Genomic DNA, 17,010 nt, shown 5'->3' with positions numbered 1-17,010 from the left:
GAAGGCTAAAGCTTACTAGCTTTAGGCAGAACAAAAGTACTTAGTGGGGGCGAAAATTCACTCGTGGCTGTTGCTTATTCAATTTGTTTAAGGTCACGCGTCGATTATTATCGGGACACTAAACTAAGATTGCTGTAAAAAAAGATTCTCTAAGAAAGTGGTCTATATGATTTTGAGTTCTATCAACCTAATTCACAGAGTTATGGTCATATTATTTCAATTGCCTCCTCACGATCCCAATTAATTAAAAATTTTAAAACCACCTGGAAGGCCCTTCTGGAAAAGACCCTGCGGATCGTACTTCTTGCTTACGGCCTGAAGATTACCTTTACTCTCATTTCCATATCCATCAATCACAGCTTGTCCGGCACCCGCGTAGTTGTAATATTTATAAGGACGGTAGACCCCAGCTTCCTTAGTTGCGGCCTCGATATCCATAATTAGCTTCCTTGCTGCGAGATCAACATGTCGATCGGCGAAGGTGTCGTTGTAGTAGGCTGTTATGAGGGCAATGCCGAGTCTCTCCTCTCCTGTATCCAGCCCTAAACTGTTCACGCGGTTCAGGACAGGAGAGGGTTGAAGAGTTAGATACCAGTTCATGGCGGGAACATTGGTAATACCGGCGATGGATGCGTTGTAGATTTTGTAAATTGTTGAATAAATGTCTGGGGTGTGTGCAAAAGTTGTCGTGTACCAGGTTTGTCTATTATTTAAAACTGTTAGCTTAATTTCTTTATATCGCGGAATAAAAACCAGGTCATTCCAAATGGTACAAAAACTGCTTACCGTCTGTTAGATGACTGGTAGCTGTCTGTCTCTGCAGCGAAAGACTCCATAGTATCAATGCGCAAGGCGTCGGAAAACGATGTAGCGTTGTTTGCAAGGCCATTAAAAGCAGCTGGATATGGCACTGGCTTGGTGTACGCCAGACCATTGCTGATCGAGCCCCCAAACGCAGATGACCAGCCATAACTCTGGATCATGGCTGCATGAGGATCATAAGGCTTAGCACCCATGAACTTCGAGAACGCCAATGTCTGTGCAGACCACTGGTTGGTCTCATAGGCGATAAATCCTCCCCAGAATTTGCCAAGTGGGTAGGTGCTCATGATGTACTTGGTGACAATTCCGAAATTGTTCCCGCCGCCTTTCAGCGCCAGGAACAGATCAGGGTACAAATTCTCATTCACAGTGATAATCTTGCCGCTGGCCAGGACAATCTCATATTCCAGGATGTTGTCGCATCCCCACCCTAGAATTGGACCTAGGTAACTCAGCCCACCTCCAAGGAGGTATCCCCCAATGCCAACGTCCGAGTCTCTTCCGCCGGTGACAGTGACATTGTAAGGATCCAGCGCCTTCCAGACTTTCCGCCATTTCCCTCCTGGTCCAAGCTCAACGGTTTTGCGATCCGCACTGAGCTTGACTTCGTTCATGAGACTGAGGTCCAGTGTTATGCCTTTATCGATGTTGGCTGCTCCGGCGTATGGTGTGTGTCCTCCACCTCGCACGGCGAACTGGACACCAGAATCGAGAAATGAGTGTATCGTTTGAATTGCCGTGGATATTTCACTAGAGTTGGTCGGTTTTATGACGCATGATGGCTCGAGTTCTTGCTCTTCTCTGCTGAAATACGAAGCCAAAGTATCGGTGTAGCCCGTTGATCCGGGGAAGTAGACTGCGCCCGGCAGTTCTCTGCGAAGGGTTTCGCAGGCTGTCCGTGTTGCATTGGTCTGTGATTGGATTGTCTTTGCGAAGAGGCCTAGGAAGACTAGGAATCTCCAGGGAACCATGGTGATCAACAATGAAGGATAAACAACTCTGTAGAGCAAAGGTGACTCTTTATATGAAATAGGTTACAAAAACCATGAGAATCCATTTTACAACATTCGAGGCTGGTATTAGTCTCAGCCACCAAAAGCCTATTTCCTGTAGATGCATTGAAAAGAAATGGAAGTTATTTAGCGATGATCTAACTTTTCCCCACGTGGCCATGGAAAAGGAAGGTAAGCACAGATGTACCCAGTACTTATCCTGTCAGCATATCCACCCATTTAATATATGCTACTACAAGTACTCAGTACATCAATTTAAACTTCCATGTCCCTGTAATCCTGGGGCTAGAAAGGGGGATTCGTTTCAGGTTCACGCGAACGCCCAGATCCATCTAAAGTGGCGGTCATTGGTTCGCAAGGGCTGCTAAGAACGAACTAAAATGACAAGTGAACACACTTGGTAGTCATTGCCATTCAATTTCTCGGCTATAAAAAACTCGTTTCTACACGAAGCAGGAATCGTAATCGGAAAACAAAACCTTGTCGCATATTACTGCCCCACCATTCGGGGACTGAGCACCATCCTGATATCCTCACCTTCAGCGGGAGATACAACACCAGGGATAGGCTTGGAATAATCGGGTCGGGGAAATGAAGCATTCTTCGGGCCTCGTGGCCTATCTCCTGCAGCCCCCAATCCCAGATCCAGATCTCCTATACTGATGTCGTATCGGCTAAGTAACAATGCTACGACGGGGTAGATGGCCCCTCGGGCATAAAAACGCCCGGGGCAAAGAGTGCTTCCGCCACCGAATGGACGGAAACTGAGACTGGACTTTAAGCTTTTGGTTTGCTGAAAACGATCTGCTTGAATTGCTTCGGGGTTAGGGCCCCAGGATTCGGGATTGAGATGTAATTGGCGGTAAGAAATCTAGAGAAGCAAATGTTAGTCTTATACATCTAGTTCATATGAATGGCTTACCAGTATCTTGTTTCCTTTCCGAAAAGTGGTTCCACCAATGCAGATATCCTCCATCACATCTCGCACGATGGGAGTGCTGGTCGTGACGCGCAGGACTTCGGACATCAAAGAGTCGAGAATCGGACAGTTCTTTGTCAGATGGTGATGATCGATCTGGTCACCTTGCGTCGCTGGTAGGATTTCAATGCGTACAATCTCGAGGTCGGTCTGGTTATGAACCAAGTGGGCAATTAGCCAGAATGCCGACTTGTACATATTTCCTACGATCCTATCAAGCTGTCAGCATTATGATATCCTGGATAAGGGATTCACCTACGCCCAGGTCTGGAGGGTCAATACTCGAGCAAGCTCCTCAGTGGTTAGATTCGACTCTCGCATGTTGTCTTCTAAAGCAACGATCCAAGGCGCTGCACCCGGTCGCTCACTACGAGGCAATGAGAAATACTTTTCAAACAAATCAGTCATCTCTGCCTTGGCTGCAAGCATATCCTGACTCATAATTCCTGGCAAATTGAAGAGGAATTTCCAATTGACTCTTTCCCAGAGCAAGAACCAATGCACGAAATCAGGCTTGAGCGTCCAGATTGCTGGTCCATAGAACACCTCGAGAACGTTGGTAATGAGCGCCTCGATACATAGCTTCTCGAGAGATATAGCTTTGCGGCCGTCCTTTTCACCTAAAAGCGCCGGATGGGGGACATCACGCTCGAAATCGAACGCACGACGGACCAAAGGTAGCGTGTTCTCGTCAAGGAACCCATCTAGCATAATCCCAGGCGCCAGGTAGTGACGAAGAGTGTCCACCATCATCCCGATCGGTGGAAGTGGTCGAGGCTGCTGCTGATTATACGAAGCAGATTCATCAACGGTGAATAGCTTGTCCACCCCCTTGGGGCTCATCCCTACACCAGCATGTATGCTTCGAACGATAACCTCATTTGAGAGAACGGCTTCGTTCCTGTAGGTTTCGGCAACATGCTTAGGATCGGTGATAATGTAAATTTTGACGCCGCCCGCAACGATTGCGAACGGTCGCTTCGAGCCGCCAAATCGCTCACTAGGTGGCTAGTTAGCCCGTAAAGCCTCAAAATCTCCAGGAAGAGGGTATCCAACATTATGCACGCTAGCGACCCGTTGAAGTCAAGGGCGAGTGGGATTGCATGACCTGAGGTGCATTAGATTCATGCAGTGATACGAGGTTGCAATAGGGGGGGGACAGCAGTGTCTGACCTAGAACTATTGGTGTATCACAAACAGGGTCAGTTATTATAATTTAGGCTGGGGAAAAAAAACAAATGCTGTGCGAAACTCGGAAACTCACAGGGAATCCAATATGGGGCTTCTTTAGGTTCGTTTGGACATAGCCTGGGGAGAATGGAAAACCTCCAGAGTCTCCAAGTTAACAAGAGACCAGCCACGATCAATAGTACGGTCAATGGTGTGTCAGGGATGCTGTCCAGGACTACCCATGAGAGCGGTGGACTCGCCATTGAGGCGGGGAAATGTGATTATTTGGGGAGAATAAGGAGGCAATTGTTCCTTTGGTTTATGTCCAGTGTTCCTATCTGAGTTCCAACGCTCTTTATACAATAGCCTACGCTGAGTGTTTAGTCTAGCACACTGAAGCTGCAATACAGTGCCGTGGTAATCCTTCGGGTTTTCTTGTTAAATAACATAGTTTTGGACCCACAGTCATGGGGGCTGATTCTTGGTGGTCATGCAGGCTTGAAGATCTGCAGTGAGCGCCCAAGGTCATTGGCGGGGATGCATACAGAAACGCCAATACTGTACACGCCGACTTGGAAGGTTACTGCAGGAATGAAGGCAGGGATAAGATTCCTGCACGGAGAAAGCGCGTGGCCACCATGATCAACACCCGTCCACCCCCCAAACTTGGCCCCCATCTTTTGCCCTCTTTCTACCTAATTGCCGAAACGATACTCGTGTTATGGTGGGGATTATATAGAAGCCATGAGATATCTGTGTGCCGCGTGGTGATCACCCACGTTTCTTTAGACTTCCCCTGGCATATCATTCAATTTTGCAGGACCATCATGTCTGCGGCCGATTTGGCTAGCATGCCAGCGGCCACTCCGCCGCCTGGAGTCACTGCGAATTTCGACAATCCGCCATCCAATGCCTATATTCTGATAATTGTGACGACTATATGCATGGTACTCTTGTATGTGACTATGGCTATCAGTCTGTATGCCAAATTCAACATCCGGAAGAAGGTGGCTTTGGATGATTGTGAGATTCTTGCCTTGTTCCAGCCGCTTGGCCATGCTAACCTCTTCAGGGACTCGATCAATTGCGACATTTGGTACAACAATCTACTATATCGCTAGTGTCATCGGTACAGCTTCCATATCTTTGATGCCTCCTCTTCCTCCAGAGCATGTACTGATTATTTTACCATTTAGCCGTGACCAAAGGCAAATTCGGTATCCACATGTATGATCTCTCAGCAGCCGATGCCATGTGCACTTCCTTTATCATCTCAGGGTTCTTCACAAATTGGCTTACCGCGCTGGTATGGCCATTCGCCAAGTCATCCTTCTTCCTCATGTATCTCGAAATGTTCCGCACAATACGCTGGCAGCGATACGCCAATTACATTGGGCTATTCGTAAACTGGGGGTTCTACACTGCGGTCTTGGTGGCAACTCTCTCTTTTACCAGCCCGGCACCCGGCGAGACATGGCAAGACTCTTTGACCTCCGAGCGCTACGCCAAAATGGAGGCTTGGATCATTCCCATTGCTTCAATCAATCTCGTCATTGACGTCTATATCCTTGCTCTACCGATTATTCCAATCCTGGGTCTGAGGATGAACACCAAAAAGAAGCTGGGTGTACTTTCAATATTTGCTACCGGTCTTCTGTATGTGAAGACCCACTGCATGTTCATCAGATGCTAATTACGCTATAGTGCTTGTGTCGCCTCCTCACTCAGTATCTATTTCAAGATGGTCTTGGATTGGCATTATACCGACTACAGCTTTTACACAACCCCTGTCTTGATCATGTGTCTAGTCGAGATGTGCGTTGGTGTCACGGCCAGCGCGATGCCATCGATGGCGCTTTTCTTCCGACATAACGGCGGCAAAGTGACGCGGGTGTTTTCGCGGTTCTCGCGATCATCTCAGTCTCGGTCTTCTCAGAATATGAATGCAAAGCAAGTTGAGTCAGCGGGCGATTCCGTTGACTCTGACCAGTGGCCTCTGAAGGACATTAGCTCTTCGAAGAGCCACTATGACGGCATGGACGACAACCACCAATTCAACTCGGTTCAGACCTTTATTCAGGCTGCGACTCCCACCAGCCAGGTGGACCGTGACGGCGCAATTTGTTTACAATATGCGTTTAATCAAGGCTATGAAGAGCGTTGTAAATCAGATTCCGCAACCCAGGTCTAGTCAGCCGCTGAAGACGCAGAATCATTTACCTTATCCATGGATGTATATAATGAAAATCTCACGACAACATGTCTTCTTTTCCCTTGAATATCTTTTCCCCGCATTTCAACAAAAAATAATGGGCATCAATGTATCCGTTCAGCAGGTGCTGTCGAGTACGAAGCGCTCAGCTTATCCGTTTATTGTATCCCGCATGAACCGCTCCCAAGCACTCACCGTACAAAGCATCCTTTAGCTGCAACCCCACTCGAACTAGCCCCATGCTAGTCTCACATAAACTCAACCCTTGCAGATCATCTCCTGCAATCTAGGCTGCCCCGTGCTGTCCGCGTATCTAAAAGGTAAGCAGTGACGCCATCTCACCCTCTCTACAACCTCCGAGTTGAAATATTGCAGGTTATCCAATTATACTGTCACGCCCTTGTACCTAAAGAACTGGGAATGTAGATCTTTAACACATGATTCTTAGGACATATATAGAAGCCTGACGTGGCTCATACACCCAGAACTACCCTATCCCAAGACCATGATTAGGGTTTTGGTGCCGTTACTATTGTTTGGAACTCTGTATTGCATAATGGGGGCCAAACAAAACTCTGGCATCGAGATGCGTAAGCTGACAGGGTACCAACCTTGGCGCATGTGTTGCAAGGTTTATGCCCTGTCACAGCAGGAAAATCAAAATCGTGGCTGAAACTTTAATCCCAAGCTCAAGATTCTCGTCGTTTGTCTCTTGAGGTTAAATTGAGCTGCCGCCTTAAACAGTTTGAATGTAACAAAATCCCAGCTCAAGCTTCTCCCAGTGATTGGATCTCATCTTTGGACCCTAGTTCAATCACTCTTGCATCAATGGCCCCATCTAGGATTGGATTTATCAGTGGTGTATACGGATAGACCCAGACTAATGGATGCCATCACCCGTGGCGCCATACACCATTTTCATTGTAGGATATGCTAGAGGTGACTCCTTATCTGACTTTGACTTTTGGGGCCCATTGTACTTATCGTCAGCTTTGCTGATCTCTATTGGAATTTCGAGTTGTTTCGTATTTTCTTTTTTTCTTTCCCCTTTTTGCCGTTGCGTATGCGACGGGGCCGTTTGGTTGTGGGGATCCCAATTCATTTGCACTCCAGCGTTTCCATCCCAAAGGTTTTATTCCTGCAATTTTCCGTGCAGAGACATGGCCTGTGATAAAATTAAGTAGTGAGCTCTGCATAGCTTCCCACTGCTTCCCACCGATTCCTATCAGGCAACCCATAGTTCTCATTGTTTCACTGGGTAAGATTGAATGCAGGCATTTGTACGAGAAACTCCTCGATTAGTAACCCATGCTTTGGTGGCGCTTGTGAACGTACATGGCCGGCGCCAATGGATTCCTTAGTCTAATCAATGCAATTTATTGGACAGATTCGCTTGATCAGCGCGATGGATATCCCAGTTTCACCCAACACGGGATGACATTCTTAGTGGGATGAGTCGCTCGGCTATTACGACGTATTTTTCGGCCTTGCCGTTGTAAAAACACCTTCCAAGGCCTGTCTATGTACTTTAATCTTACCATCCGGTTGAAGCTGCACTCCCCTGTGTCAGCAGAAGAAAGAAAAAAGGGAGAGCACATGTCTTTCTCGGGGAACTAACTTGATAGGCCGCGTACAATCGCCAAACACTGCAGTTAGCCTTCGGGTCGCCTCGTCCGATAATTTCGGCTCCTTCAGGCGGCCGCATGCCGTAGTCAGCCGCTAGATTGCGGTTTACCATAGATATTTAGAGCCTTCATTGGTTGTTACAATACAAAAGTGCGGGCCAAATCCAGCCCTCGCGTTCTTCAAGTCTGGATGCCAAGGCGTCGTGCAAACGAGATTGAAGCAGTGAATCACAATCAGTCAGATATTTTTGGAAGCTTTGATCGAGTCACAGGAGGTAATACAACGTCATCTCATCAAGAGACGGGAATGTTGCCACGTTCAAACGCTTGTACATATCATATTTCAACCTGCATTCGCTCTCACTGGTTTCAAGTACTTCTACCAACATCTACCAACAACTCAACATGAATTTTGATCATCTAGCTTCATGGTTCTTTATCGTGGGATTTATTGTGCTTGTGTTGGTGGAGCTTTTCTTTCTTGTTAAGGTCTCTCCTCCACCTTGTTGAGGTTCCTTGTTTCTGCAAGGGGCTTTAGTGCTGACTCTATCTTCAGGATGCGACAGACTCCGTCAAGGACAGGAGCCACAGGGTCTACAGGATTAAGTCAACTTTGGAAGATTTTGTCAGTTTCAACTTGCAACCTCATCCTTCAGGTTAAACATCAAAACTCATTTATCTCATAGTCAAATGGCAAATTTTACAATCCGTGGGCAACTCAGCCTATCATCATCGAGCCTACAAGGAAGAAGATGACTGAGCTGAGTGAGAATGTGGCCTTGTCACAACGTGCAGTATATGCCGATGTACGCAATGAGGATTGCTTTCATGATTTTACTCGGTCTATCAGGCATATACTGACAGTATATAGATGTTTGGCTTCAAAAACACACTAAGCAATTTCAACCATAATGAGATTGCGGCCCACAGATCACGCTTATTCTCGCTAATTCTCAGCGTGAGGGGCAAGGGTCATCTACGTCGAGTATCTCCATATCTTCACAAGCGAATGGAAATGTTTGTTCAAAATGAACTCAGCCCGAGGCCGGCCATGGGTAACGGTAGGTCTATGCCTTTTGCCTCTCTTGATCATTTGCTACGGTGCTGATTAATGGTAGAGTCTATCAGAATTGGGCTGGCAGACACGTGCAAACTGGTAAATTCCCGTCTTATGGCGGTAGTCTTCTTTGGTGAAAAACTCGGTGAGTAGCAATTCGGATGTGAGGTCAGTATGGCAACTAATCTACCTGAACAGCATCTGAGCCCACATTTGCCGAGGCAGTTTACCAACATCCCTTGCAAACTGTGACTTGTATGAGTCTATTTCAACTTGCACCCTCATTCATGTACCAGTATGTTCAGCCCCCATCACAGTCTGACATAGCGGGCTAACAATGATAGGTTCATATCATCAGTCGTGACTCGGAACGGACGAGCAATGAAACGAGTTGAAGAGCGGGTGTGCCCCATCATTGAAAAGGGAGTAGAAAGCTGGGATCACCCCTCACAAGTGGAGCATGTAAGTTTATGTCTCCCCAGGTATGGCTTTTTGCATGGGCTCATATATGACATAGACAATCCTATACAACATGATCGAAGAAACGAAGGATAATCGCAGCTACTGGACCCCAGCCGCCGTTTGCCAGGCGATTATGGGACTTTGGCTCGCAGCGTCACATCAACCATGGGTGAATCTGTATATCTTCATCTACCAGCTTTGCACACATCCAGAATGGCAGGATATAATCCGAGATGAATTCCGCGCAAACGGCAGTGGCATGGACTTTGACAGCCTGGAAACCCTCCCTCTATTGGACAGCTTCATGCGCGAGAGCTCCAGATTTCACTGCTTGGACAAGCGTATGTGCCAAACTATCTTTGAACCCTATTGATGCTTGTTGACTGACTGGCACGGTGGCAGTGAATATCCGCCGTAAGGCCATGCGAGACTACACCTTCTCCGATGGATCAACATTTGCCCCAAAAGGGTCGACCGTCTGCGTCTCCAACTACAATGTGTCGCACGACCCCGAGAACTACCCGAACCCCGATATATTTGATGGCTTTCGCTTCGTGCGTGGGCGGTCCAATGACCGGACTACTGGATATGCCGATGTCTCCGAGAAGAATCTCATGTGGGGCTACGGCTCGCTAGCTTGCCCTGGCAGGGTGCATGCGTCTTTCGTCATTAAGTTTGTGTTATGTTCGCTACTTCTTCGGTATGAGATGCGGCTTGAGCGGGAGGACATGCGTAGTCACTGGACGTACGAATCGTTTAGTATGCCTTATGGGTCAACAAATGTTTTGTTGCAACCCCGGACTGAGATTAACAGTCAAGTGTAAAGTTCCTCTGCTTTTAATGAGATTTGAAGATACTGCTAGGCACATCCAGTTTTCCGGTGCTATGAATATTAGAAATTCTGACGACGTGTATAATGGTAGCGAGTTATGCGGAAACCTGAATACATAGGAATTTGAATTTCTTTTGGATTAGTCTATGCCCCAGTTTTGACTTGGATAGGCAGCGGGATAAATATTGAGCCCTTCTATCCCCATATTTTCCCCACATTCTTCGCTAATCAGACTGGGGAGGCTTGGATTCGGATAATTTCATCGTGCCATTCGGCGAATTAACATGGGAAATATCTATATGAATACAATGGGAGATTCTTCGGGTAAAGCTGGTCTGGTGTTTATAGCTGATCTATGCACATCATGAAGTTCCACCTTGCAAGTGCTGGTATACTGCTGGCTGCTTCAGCTCAAGCAGCAACGGACCCTTCTTTGACAGTTCGCACTGTCACAGGAGCCTTTACTGGACTTCGCAATGCCAACTTCAGCGGAGTGAGAGAGTTTCGCAACATCCCTTTCGCTCAACCCCCAGTGGGCTCACTGCGTTTCCAACCTCCTCAACCGCTGCCACCATCAACCCAGCACCACTTCTCAACGCGCTTTCCCCCATCGTGTCCACAGTTTGTATCCAGCGGAGCCAGCTTCTGGAACCTCTTTGTTCCCTACCTACTTGTGGAAAATGGAAACCAAAATCATACTAGCGGTCTCACCTTACAGACCAGCTCAGAGGATTGTCTCAGCCTCGCCATCTGGACACCATACAATGTCTCAGCAACGGCCAAGCTGCCCGTCATCTTCTTCATGACAGGAGGTGGCTTCGAGACCGGCGGCATCGACATCGCCGGCCAGATCCCCGCGTCTTGGGTCCACAGGACCCAAGAGCATATCGTTGTAACTATCAACTACCGCGTCAACATCTTCGGCTTCCCCAACGCAGGTGGCCTCAACAACCCCAATCCCGCAATCCTTGACCAACGCATGGCCCTAGAATGGGTTCACGAAAACATCGCCGCCTTCGGCGGTGACCCTGAAGCTATTACTATGTGGGGTCAATCTGCCGGCTCGCAGAGCACAGATTACCACAACTACGCATTCTGGGATAACCCCATTGTGCAAGGCAGTTTCTCTCAATCCGGAACAGCACTCAAAGCCCTTCCATCAGAGGACTATTCTCACTCGAATTTTACTTTCGTCGCTAAACATCTCGGTTGTGACTTCCCGCACAATCCTACTGCAGAGCTGGAATGCATGCAGCAGGTCCCTACGGCCATGATTGAGAATTTCGTCGGCCAGTATGACGGTGAACCGAGCCTTAGCTTCGGGCCCATCGCAGATGATCTCTATATTTTCTCGGATTATCCTGCCCGTGCTGCGCAGGGAAAGATCTCGCCCAGACCAGCTATCTTCTCCGATGCGGCTAACAATGACGCGACGCTTGATACATGGCCGTCTGCCAATGCTACTGTTGGACCGTATCAGCCTACTGTTAATGAGGGCACACTTGAGGACTGGGTTTGTCCTACTGCCAATACTAGTATTCTGCGTGCGAATGCCAACGTTACGACGTACCGGTATCAGTATGCTGGTAACTGGTCGAATGAAACTCCGTATACCTGGCTTGGTGCTTATCATTCGTCTGATCTGATGATGAATTTTGGAACACTTTTATAACGTTACCAATGCTACTACTGGTCCTTCTACTCGGGAGATTGAGACGAGTCGGGTCATGCAGGATCATATTTTGGCATTCATGAAGGATCCCGTGAGTGGTCCGCCTGCTATGGGATGGATGCCGTATACTTATGGGAGCAATGTTCTGCGGTTCGGAGCGAATGGAGTGCCGGTGCAGAATGTTAGTGGGTATGAGATTGATGGGCCATGCTTTGGGAATGGGACTTATAATCCCTTTCCTTGATGAGTCTATTTCAATGTTTGAAATGTTTATCTGAATAATTGAAAAGTCGAAACATTGAAGATTTAAATTATCTACGAAGATGCAAACTGCTCATTGAAAAAACTTGATGTTGTATTTGGGCCTTCAGTCCTTGGACTCAATATAAAGACTGGGACAGATTCAATAAAAAGACAATATGAAACATGCTTCTTCCAAAAAGCGCGTTTAACGCTTCTTGATGCTGGTATCAATGCTGCCAAGGAACCAGATAGCAACAAAGAGAGTAAGCAGACCACCGAAGATGGTGAGAGGCTTGCGCAGGGCATCCATAAGGGAGTGGTCATAGGTCACCTAAACCTTGTTAGTATGTCACTGTCACTAAAGTGTTCATGGAAAAAAGAACTTACCACCAACTGCGCATCGCGGGCTTCGTCGGTCAGACTATCAACCTCCAGGGTCAATGTAGTCCGGCCGAGAGTGTCCATGTAAGTCTTAAAGGAGGAAAGGCTGGCATTAATCTGGCTTGTCCCAGGAAGGCCGTTGCTGTTGGCGCCCTCAACAGTCTCGAAGCGGACGTTGTGGGCACCCTCGGGGAGGACCACGCGGAGAACAACGTGCTCATACTGAACACCCTCAGACATCTTGGGGCCCTGCAGGAAGGGAACCTTGAGGACGTAGGAATCCACACCAGTGGCCTTGCGCAAGAATCGAGCAAGGTCGTTGTTCCAGCCCACCTTGAAGCTGTAGTTCCAGCCGCCGAAAATAGGGTAGCGAGGCTTCAACTCCAGGTTGGCAGCGGTCTTGCCGTTACCGGGACGGTAGCGGCTAGTCGAGACGTTACCAATGTCATCGATGAAGTACGGGTCCACAGAGCCGGGCTGAAGAGGGTAAGCAATTTCACGGAGAGCAGAAGACGGAGCCTTCTGGTAGCTTGTGAAGGTCCACTCAACGCGCGAGAACTGGTTGGTCAGCTGCGAACCGTTGTTGCGTAGCCAGTAGCGCTCCTCAGTAGCCAGGTTGCCACCCCAGTGGGAGACCTCCAGATCACGCTCCAGAAGACTGACACTGATCACAGGGTTGGTGAACTGGTAGCGCACAGTGATAGGCTGCTCAGTTCCCGGAGCCACCTTAGCCGTCTCGTAAGGTCCATAGGTATAAGTGGCGCCCTTGCGCTCCGGATCAGCACCGGACTTGAGTCCAGATGTTTCAGTGTAATCCGGCACGTCAGTGCTTGGGAACTTGACCTTGGTCTTTTGGGTGACAGTCTGGTAGGCAGATGGCACGTAGGCGGAGAACGAGTAGGTAAGGTACTGCTTGTCACTTTGCCCAATTGTCGCAGGGCGTGGGCTCAACGAGGAAAGGACGGAGTAAGAAATTCCAAGGGTGATTTGGGCTTTCGGGGCGAGAGGCTCGGCGAGATGAACGACGAAGTACTGGGTGCCACTATTGCATCGAGATGTTGATCAGCATTCTGCTAAGGTAATTGTTTCTTCGAAAGCCATTGAGATGCACAATTGCAACTTACGTAGAGGCAACGGGCTCAGTAACCTCCACCTCAAAGCGACCCGTCTCAGTAGCCTTCTTATCCCGAACTTCGAAGCCTCCAATGCGACCAAACACATCCGAAGGGAAGGGAATATAGTAGTCGCTCTGCGACTGCTTATCGACATTCTCTACCACAACATTGATGGTCTCCCGGGCATATCCCTTTTCCAAATTAGTGTTCCGAACCAAGTTCACGTTCTTGAAGACCTGCGGGGGTTTGAAGTCGGCCGGGACAACGAGCTGGGTTGGAGCTTTAAAGCTAGAGGCGGCAGCCAGGCTGGGCACAAGCAGCCCGAGCACTGTGGCGGTGAAAAACCTCATCCTGAGTATTTCACGGAGCACACAATGTCTCCGAATTGAAACGGGGTATCAAAATTGGCGAGGTTGATGTGGAGAGTTGGTTGGACGAAGCTGATGAGGTGTCCCGATCTGTATACGCAATACGGCGGGCGCAGCGGCCAGGGAGCGCACTCCGCTTTCTTATCAGTGATAACAGCTTCTCCTCTTTTTACTTCCTTCGCTTGGCGTTCTACATTCGTCTCTGTTCGCCACAATGTTTGCTTCTAGAGCTTCCGTTTTGCCTAGGTGCTGCAGAAGCACGAGGATACCCCGGGGTCGCTATTTTCATGACCTGCCTGGCTCTTCTCAGAGCAAATTCCTGAAGGTATCAGAAGAGGTCCGCGATGCTGTTGCAACGGGCAAGCCGGTTGTCGCGTTAGAAACGACCATTTATACTCATGGTAGGTGTTGTTGCATCTTAATCTTGAGGCTTTATAGTCCGTTCGGGGATCAATTAGCTAAAATATCGTCAGGCTTCCCATATCCTGACAACATTGCTTTGGCATCACTATTGGAGTCTGTCGTTCGAGCCAACGGTGGAGTTCCTGCAACTATAGGTGTGCTCGGAGGTATTGCCCGTGTTGGTATGAGTGCAGAAGAAATCATGGAACTTGCCTCGACGGCCGAGAAGAAGACTGCACTGAAGGTTTCTAGGAGAGACTTGGGCTACATCTGTGGAATGGTTTGTTATCCTATTTACCCCGCAAGTCATTGACAGGAAAGTACTAAAAACGTTTCAGGGTCTTGCTGGAAAGCCCATTCACGGTGGTACCACAATTTCCGGCACTATGATTCTATCCCAGCTTGCTGGTATCAAGATCTTTGGAACAGGTGGACTAGGTAAGTTCGGCCTAGCAATTCTATTTGAATATTCCGTCTAATTAATTCCTAGGTGGTGTTCACCGTGGTGGTGAATATTCTATGGACATTTCCGGTGGGTTACACATCCTCCGCATATACAGGGATCGTGCAGCAATTTACTGATCTCTTCCTGAAACAGCCGACCTGACAGAGCTGGGACGGACTCCAGTAACGGTCATTAGTTCTGGGTGCAAGAGCTTTTTGGATATCCCTCGCACACTAGAGTATCTTGAGACTGAGGGTGTCTGCGTGGGTACCTTTGCTGATGGACGTGAGGGCTCTGTCGATTTCCCAGCTTTCTTCACTCGCGACAGTGGGTTTCGCAGTCCGCGAGTTATTCAGAATGAAGCCGAAGCTGCTGCGATAGTTTGTAAGTTTGAATCAGGGCTGGGGACTTCGGCTACTAACAAGTTTTATAGACGCGCAATCCAAGCTTCCTGTCACCTCTGGAATCCACTTCGCCAACCCCGTGCCATTAGAGGCCTCTGTTCCCAAGCCCGAGATGGATGCCGTAATTGAAGAGGCCGTTCGCCTTGCAGATGTGGAGGGTTATCATGGTAGTGATAATACTCCATTTGTTCTCGCTAAGATTAAGGAGTTGAGCGGCGGAAAGAGTGTGATTGCCAACCGTGCTCTTATCGAATCCAATGTCAAACGTGCGACTCGCGTTGCCGTGGAACTAGCTAAACTCGAGGAACTTGACCGAGGAAATGCAACTCGGTGAGTTGAGCTCTAGATACAAATACAAACCAGTGCTAAGTCCGGACATTTGCTTCTACCTAGACACATGCCTGCATCTCCAAACATTCCTCGGTCAGACCAAAATCTCTCGGCGCAGCGAACACCCGAGCCCGTCCTGGAAGCCCCTCAGGCGCCTAAGCAGATCGTTTCTGAGACACAAAACGCGGATGTCGTGGTTGCCGGCTCCCTTGCCATTGATCTGTCCTGCGACTACACCCCATTCAGTGACGAGAGCGTCCAGGTGACGCCTGTACCACACACTTCTAACCCTGCCGTCATCGGCCAGAGCCTGGGAGGTGTCGGCCATAATGTCGCACTGGCAGCCAGCTATGTGGGCAGCGATGTACTCTTTTGTAGCGTTATAGCAGATGACCTGAGCGGTCGAGCAGCACTCGCATCCCTCGAGACTGAAGGTCTTAGCACTACAGGTATTCAAGTTCTTCCACCAAAATCTGGTACTCGCACGGCACAGTACATCGCCATCAACGACGCAAAAAAGGATCTCCTTGTTGCGATGGCCGACATGGGCATCGTCGAGCTACCGGAGAAGCAGCTCGATTTCGACGGGTTCTGGGAACCTTTACTCCAGCAAACGAAACCGAAATGGGTTGTCGTTGACGCGAACTGGCGCCCGGAGGTCCTAGCAAAATGGGCCACCCTTGCCAAGAAGCACGGTGCTCGCGTTGCTTTCGAACCTGTCTCTACTGCTAAATCTCGTCGCTTGTTTGCCCATGATGGCACCGGCCCGGTTATCGGTCCTTCACAAATTGTCCCCAACCACGCTATTAGCCTCGCCTGTCCCAACCGTCTCGAATTGGCTGCCATGTACACAGCTGCCCGTGAATCCCTGGTCTTCGATTCTCCGGGGTGGTGGGGCGTCATTGACGCCATGGGCATGTCGCAGAGTGGCTCCCGGGAACGTCTCGTCTACCTCACCTCAGCCGCCCTGGTCGATGAAGGTCTTCCCCAGCAATCTATCCAACTTCTTCCGTTTATCCCTTGTATTGTCACAAAGCTGGGTGAGGCCGGCGCACTTTTGACGCAGCTTTTGCCTCCTGGTGACTCGCGTCTTACAGACCCTGATTATGCGCCGTATATCCTTGCCCGGGCATCCTCGTCTCCGGATGTATCGTTCGGTGGAGTTTACATGCGTCTATTCCCACCAGCTGCTAAATTGTCTCCCGAGGATATAGTTAGCGTTAATGGTGCCGGTGATACCTTGTTAGGTGTTGTTGTGGCTGGCTTGGCAAAGAAGAACTCCGCTATGCGTATTGAGGACGTTCTTCCTGTGGCACAGGAAGCGAGCCGGCGAACTCTCGCAAATGCTGGGGGTGTAAGTAAGGAACTTATGGGCCTTCGGGGCTCTTTGGGAGTATGATAGCATCATGATTTGTTGCATCCATCATTTGCATATGTATATAGCGCTTGTTGATTTTAAAATCTTTAATCATTGCATG

The 17,010-nt window shown here is 48.8% G+C and overlaps 7 protein-coding genes across 7 annotated transcripts; 4 read left to right on the top strand and 3 right to left on the bottom strand.

Annotated features, from left to right (window-relative positions):
• Positions 1 to 240: 240 nt before the first annotated feature.
• Positions 241 to 1,793, bottom strand: N7484_008920 (FAD-binding oxidoreductase; the record flags this gene model as incomplete). The annotated part of the gene is made up of 2 exons (XM_057119307.1): positions 241 to 703; positions 787 to 1,793. The coding sequence occupies 2 exons, from the start codon at positions 1,791 to 1,793 to the stop codon at positions 241 to 243; spliced, it is 1,470 nt and encodes a 489-aa protein (XP_056968862.1).
• Positions 1,794 to 2,325: 532 nt separating this feature from the next.
• Positions 2,326 to 3,567, bottom strand: N7484_008919 (cytochrome P450; the record flags this gene model as incomplete). The annotated part of the gene is made up of 3 exons (XM_057119306.1): positions 2,326 to 2,706; positions 2,758 to 3,025; positions 3,074 to 3,567. The coding sequence occupies 3 exons, from the start codon at positions 3,565 to 3,567 to the stop codon at positions 2,326 to 2,328; spliced, it is 1,143 nt and encodes a 380-aa protein (XP_056968861.1).
• A 1,244-nt stretch (positions 3,568 to 4,811) lies between these two features.
• N7484_008918 (uncharacterized protein) lies at positions 4,812 to 6,175 on the top strand (the record flags this gene model as incomplete). The annotated part of the gene is made up of 4 exons (XM_057119305.1): positions 4,812 to 5,007; positions 5,057 to 5,113; positions 5,181 to 5,640; positions 5,689 to 6,175. 4 exons carry the CDS (start codon positions 4,812 to 4,814, stop codon positions 6,173 to 6,175), a joined length of 1,200 nt encoding a protein of 399 aa, XP_056968860.1.
• Positions 6,176 to 9,410: 3,235 nt separating this feature from the next.
• On the top strand, positions 9,411 to 10,164 carry N7484_008917 (cytochrome P450; the record flags this gene model as incomplete). Its single annotated transcript, XM_057119304.1, has 2 exons — positions 9,411 to 9,681; positions 9,743 to 10,164. The coding sequence occupies 2 exons, from the start codon at positions 9,411 to 9,413 to the stop codon at positions 10,162 to 10,164; spliced, it is 693 nt and encodes a 230-aa protein (XP_056968859.1).
• Positions 10,165 to 10,536: 372 nt separating this feature from the next.
• N7484_008916 (carboxylesterase) lies at positions 10,537 to 11,844 on the top strand (the record flags this gene model as incomplete). Its single annotated transcript, XM_057119303.1, has 1 exon — positions 10,537 to 11,844. One exon carries the CDS (start codon positions 10,537 to 10,539, stop codon positions 11,842 to 11,844), a length of 1,308 nt encoding a protein of 435 aa, XP_056968858.1.
• Positions 11,845 to 12,292: 448 nt separating this feature from the next.
• On the bottom strand, positions 12,293 to 13,933 carry N7484_008915 (dolichyl-diphosphooligosaccharide--protein glycotransferase subunit OST1; the record flags this gene model as incomplete). Its single annotated transcript, XM_057119302.1, has 3 exons — positions 12,293 to 12,418; positions 12,475 to 13,510; positions 13,593 to 13,933. The coding sequence occupies 3 exons, from the start codon at positions 13,931 to 13,933 to the stop codon at positions 12,293 to 12,295; spliced, it is 1,503 nt and encodes a 500-aa protein (XP_056968857.1).
• Positions 13,934 to 14,165: 232 nt separating this feature from the next.
• N7484_008914 (pseudouridine-5'-phosphate glycosidase/carbohydrate kinase family protein) lies at positions 14,166 to 16,931 on the top strand (the record flags this gene model as incomplete). Its single annotated transcript, XM_057119301.1, has 7 exons — positions 14,166 to 14,352; positions 14,425 to 14,633; positions 14,692 to 14,791; positions 14,844 to 14,885; positions 14,952 to 15,182; positions 15,232 to 15,532; positions 15,596 to 16,931. The coding sequence occupies 7 exons, from the start codon at positions 14,166 to 14,168 to the stop codon at positions 16,929 to 16,931; spliced, it is 2,406 nt and encodes an 801-aa protein (XP_056968856.1).
• Positions 16,932 to 17,010: the final 79 nt, after the last annotated feature.

The sequence above is a fragment of the Penicillium longicatenatum genome (genome assembly GCF_028827895.1).
Source record: "Penicillium longicatenatum strain IBT 33135 chromosome Unknown contig_6_segment0_segment0, whole genome shotgun sequence".
NCBI lineage: Eukaryota > Fungi > Ascomycota > Eurotiomycetes > Eurotiales > Aspergillaceae > Penicillium > Penicillium longicatenatum.
The sequence above is the reverse complement of the archived record's forward strand: the minus strand, read 5'-3'. Positions and strand labels throughout refer to the sequence as shown.